Here is a 5,000-nt window from a genome sequence, read left to right on the forward strand (position 1 = left end):
TCACTCATCTCACTCACTCACTCACTCTCACTCACTCACTCACTCAACTTCTCTCACTCCTCTCGTATGTTGTGATTGTGTGTGTGTGTGTAGTGTGTGTGTGTGTGTGTGTGTGGTGTGTGTGTGTGTGTGTGTGTGTTGTGTTGTGTGTGTGGTGTGTGTGTGTGAGTGGGTGGGTGGGTCTGTATATATATAAATTGTGTGTGTGTATGCATATATATTATATATATATATATATTATATATATATATATTATATATATATATATATATATATATATATATATATTATATATGCCCTTGAAAGTTTTCATTTTCTCTTCCTCTGCAGAAAAATGAATAAAAGCAGGGAGAGGGAGAGAGAAGGAGAAAAAATAAAGTAATTGAGGGAAAGAGGCAAGAACAAACAAACAAAGCGAGAAAAGAGAAAATATATGAAGAATATCAAAGCCAAAAATCCGCACATATAACGCTTTGCAATCACGTCTTCCCTCGCAAATGGTTCGCGGAAAAGCATTCCATTGCATGCATCTCTGCTGATATTACCGTGCTTCCTATCGTCTGTGGCTCCTCGTCCCTGTGCAGGCCTTCCAACCCTATTGCATTTGTCGTTTTCCGGTCTCTTTGCGAGGCTGGATTGATATTTACCAGGCAGAAGAGGACGTCGTTTTGAACTAGATTGCATGGGAGGTTATGGACTATCGCTCAACAAAGAGATGGTATGTGAATATAAATGAATGCATACATATATAAATACACACACACAGACACAAACACACACACACACACACACACACATATATATATATAAATACGCGCGAGCGCGTATGCGTTTGTGCGTGTATGTGTGTGGCGTGTGCGTGTTTATATATGTATGTATTCATGAAATGACTTCAAAGATCAGTGTATCATCAGTTTGGAAATGTTACCTCCAAAAATGACTTCATGGACGGAAATAGGTTAAAAGTCAAATGGTACAAGCTCAGGAAAATGAGAAAGGATGTCGTAGGCACAGAGCCGTACTTCCATCTGCGAGAGTTGCGAACAAGGGCGTTGTCATGTAGGAAGCGGACACCTTTAGTTAACATTCCGGTCCTCTTGGTTTTGATATTCTCCCGCAATTACTGTAGCAGTGAAGCGTACTTGTAATTGTAGTACCTTTTGCTAGAAAATGCATCGCTACTCCATGCTGGTCCCAAGAGACTGTGAACATGATCTTGTCTGCCGAGGGTGTGACACGAGTCAAAGTGCTTCCATTGTTTTACCTGGGCCTTAGTTTCTGGATCATAGTGATGGACTCAAATTTCATCCCGCGTAATTAGTCTGTCAAAAAAGTCCTTCTGGTTTTCTTGGTACTGGCTAAAAGAGCCTCGGAACAATGGAGTCGTTCCTGCTTCTGGAAAGGTGTGAGCAGCCTTTGAGCCCATCGAACAGACAATTTTTGCATATGCAGATGGTCATGGATGATCTTAATCACAGACCCAACAATAACGCTATTTGAGGAACAGTAATACGGCTCTCTTCCAAAATGGCAGTCTCCACTTGATGGATGTTGTCTCCGCATCAGTGGCAGACTGGGTCGCCCTGGGACAGGAGCCATATCCTCAGATCTCCGAAAACACCTGAACTGGTAATTCCAGTGTTTAACAGCGGCATCTTCCTCATAAGTTGCTTTCATTTCATCGAAAGTCTCTAGTGGTGTGCGGCCATTCAACTATAAAAACTTGATCACTATTCGATACTCCACCGGTTTACTTTTCACACGTTACTGCACGCTCACCGCTGCAACAGAAAACATGTTATAAGTTAAGGACTGGAAATGACCCATAAAGATGTGGATCATTATGCATTTGAGTGAAATTTCAGCCTACTAGAATAAGCGCCCCTTTTGTGTGTGTGTGTGTGTTTACGTATGTATGTATATGTATGTATGTATGTATGTATGTATGTCTCTCTCTCTCTCTTTCTCTCTCTCTCTCTCTCTCTCTCTCTCTCTCTCTCTCTCTCTCTCTCTCTCTCTCTCTCCTTGTCTGCTCTGTCTTCTCTCTGTCTCTCTCGTCTCTTTTGTGTGTGTGTGTGTGTGTGTGTGTGTGTGTGTGTGTGTGTGTATTTATATATAAATGTGTATATATACATTTATATATACACATACATACATATACACACATATACATACTTACACACATACATATATATATATGCATACATTCATATATACATATATATATATATATATATATATATATATATATATATATATATATATATATATCTTCTTCTTTTAAACGGTAGGTTCATGTCTGAGCCGCCGTGGTCACAGCATGATACTTAATTGTAGTTTTCATGTTGTGATGCTCTTGGAGTGAGTACGTGGTAGGGTCCCCAGTTCCTTTCCACGGAGAGTGCCGGTGTTACCTTTTTAGGTAATCATTCTCTCTATTTTATCCGGGCTTGGGACCAGCACTGACTTGGGCTGGCTTGGCCACCCAGTGGCTAGGTAGGCAATCGAGGTGAAGTTCCTTGCCCAAGGGAACAACGCGCCGGCCTGTGACTCGAACCCTTGAGTCCGATGCTCTAACCATTCGGCCACCGCGGCCTTGACGATCATGGGCTTCCATGATTTTTCTTGGCAATTTAGAGCGGTGGTTTGCCATTGCCTTTCGCCCGGTGTTTTTATCGAGTCACCATCTCTATTTACCCGGCACTGACTTGGGCTGGCTTGGCCACCCAGTGGCTAGGTAGGCAATCGAGGTGAAGTTCCTTGCCCAAGGGAAACAACGCGCCGGCCGGTGACTCGAACCTTCGAACTCAGATTACCGTCGTGACATTCTTGCGTCCGACGCTCTAACCATTCGGCCACCGCGGCCCCCATATATATATATATATATATATATATATATAATATATATATATATATATATATATATATATATATATATACATATCATATACATATATATATATATATAATATATATATATATATATATATATATATATATATATATATATATATATATATATATATATATATATATATACATACATATACACATGTATATACCTGAAAAGGGAAACAGCCACAGTAGAAAATGAAACTACATCGTAACCTTTCGAAGTCTGACACATGCATACAAACACACATACACCTGCACACTTTCTTGCATACACGCTCATACTCGTGCACAAACATTTGAATAGTGTCTGCCTGAGCGCACATACGCACTCCATTATAATGAGTCCATGCATTATAAAGTGCATAAATTGTAGGCTTGCAGGAGAGGGGTTGTGGAGAAGGCGGGTGATGTGGGAGAGGAGGATTTAGGACGATGTTGGAATGGGTAAGGATGGAGGCTGGGGTTAGAAGAAGTTAGAAAGGTGATTTTGTATCTGGCAGTCGCGGGGTCAGTGTCTGGCACTCGGTTGAGGTGCCATTGCTTGAATTATGCTTTGCTAAAGCATAGTTTTATCTGGCGGATCTTATGTCGAACGGCTGGTTAGACTTGTCGCTTTATGGTAACCATGTTTAAACCTACATAATTTTGTGATGTACTGTACTTACATACTGGCTATTTGCTGTTCCTTAGCGAATCTACTTGAGGGAAAAACTGCAATACCTGTGCGATTTGGTACTGTTACTCGGCGTCCTATGGGTATGGAGACAAGTGATGCTTGTCATTTTCTAAGGATTTCATAATTTGATATTCTTTTCTTGGTGGGGGGTGATTATTATTATTTTTTTTTACCACTTCTGTCTGCTGTAACACTCTCGATGAGTATTGGGACCTTATGAACTCATCTAGCACGGTAATGGAACCTATTATTCCTAGGTGGCACTTTGTGGTATTCCTTTTAGTTTAAAAGGTCCACTTATGCATGGTCCAATGTTGAATTTTATAGACTTGAGAGACGTTTGGATAAATTATTATTTCTAGGTTGGTTGGAACATAAGCTCTGTATATTCACAAATCTTTCTTATGTAGCACTATCACAGATCACTTCTTACTCGTAATTTTTAGCACTTATCACTGACTTAACCACGACACCTCTTTTACTCATTGCCATATATATATATATATATATATATATATATATATATATATATATATATATATTATATATATATATATATGTGTGTGTGTGTGTGTGTGTGTGAGTGTGTGTTGTGTGTGTGTGTGTGTGTGTGTGTGTGTGTGTGTGTGTGTGTGTGTGTGTGTGTGTGTGTGTGTGTGTGTGTGTGTGTGTGTGTGTATGTGCGTGTGTGTGTAACGATGGCCGATGAGCGGCTGTGTGCAGACAAAGTCGCGTCTGGCACGATACAGTAATCTCGGGGTAGCCGTGAAAGTGTAGCAGACACCGTGTCGCTTGTAACAGTTAATTTGGAGAGAAAGGGAGAGCGGTGCAACTGATGGACAGAGGTTCGGTCCGATTAGCGTTCTGTAGGACTGTCGCTCACACGCAACCCTCTTAATACAGGTCTGTATTCCAGAGCGACTTTGTCTGCTCACAGCTCATCGGTCATCGTTACAGTGTGTGTGTGTGTGTGTGTGTGTGTGTGTGTGTGTGTGTGTGTGTTTGGGAGGATGGGGGATGAGCTGGCGCGTATAAATGCCCAGCTCATTTCACACACCTTGCGTGTCTGCTGCTATTTCCAATACACAGAAGCCGAGGTAATTTTGCCTAGAAGAAAAGACGCGTCTAAAAAGTTTTTTTTTTACCAAGATTGGATTTTTTTCTCATCATAAAATGTAAATAAATTTTAGAATGACTGAATAATTTGTCGGAATGAATTCAGTGGTTGTTCGTGTGAAAAAAGAGATGGAGAATTTGGAATTTGAATATATGGACAATAAAACTATATCTACCTACATTGTCACAAACAAACAAATACACCCAGACACAACAAAGCCAAATTTGACATTAGCAAAGATTAAACGAAATCCATTCAGCGTAAACTGTTTTTTATTCCATAATACAGAATCATAATTCCACATACACGTGC

The 5,000-nt window shown here is 40.3% G+C and overlaps 1 protein-coding gene across 1 annotated transcript; it reads right to left on the reverse strand.

Moving 5' to 3' along the window:
* Positions 1–1,317: 1,317 nt before the first annotated feature.
* Positions 1,318–1,677, reverse strand: LOC119572459. Its single transcript, XM_037919572.1, has one exon. It carries the CDS (start codon positions 1,675–1,677, stop codon positions 1,318–1,320), a length of 360 nt encoding a protein of 119 aa, XP_037775500.1.
* Positions 1,678–5,000: the final 3,323 nt, after the last annotated feature.

The sequence above is a fragment of the Penaeus monodon genome, chromosome 4 (genome assembly GCF_015228065.2).
Source record: "Penaeus monodon isolate SGIC_2016 chromosome 4, NSTDA_Pmon_1, whole genome shotgun sequence".
In the NCBI taxonomy this organism is placed as follows: domain Eukaryota; kingdom Metazoa; phylum Arthropoda; class Malacostraca; order Decapoda; family Penaeidae; genus Penaeus; species Penaeus monodon.

Bases quoted from the DNA above. Each gene is read 5' to 3' on its own strand.
- LOC119572459 (XM_037919572.1), bottom strand. From the start codon at position 1,677: ATGAAAGCAACTTATGAGGAAGATGCCGCTGTTAAACACTGGAATTAC.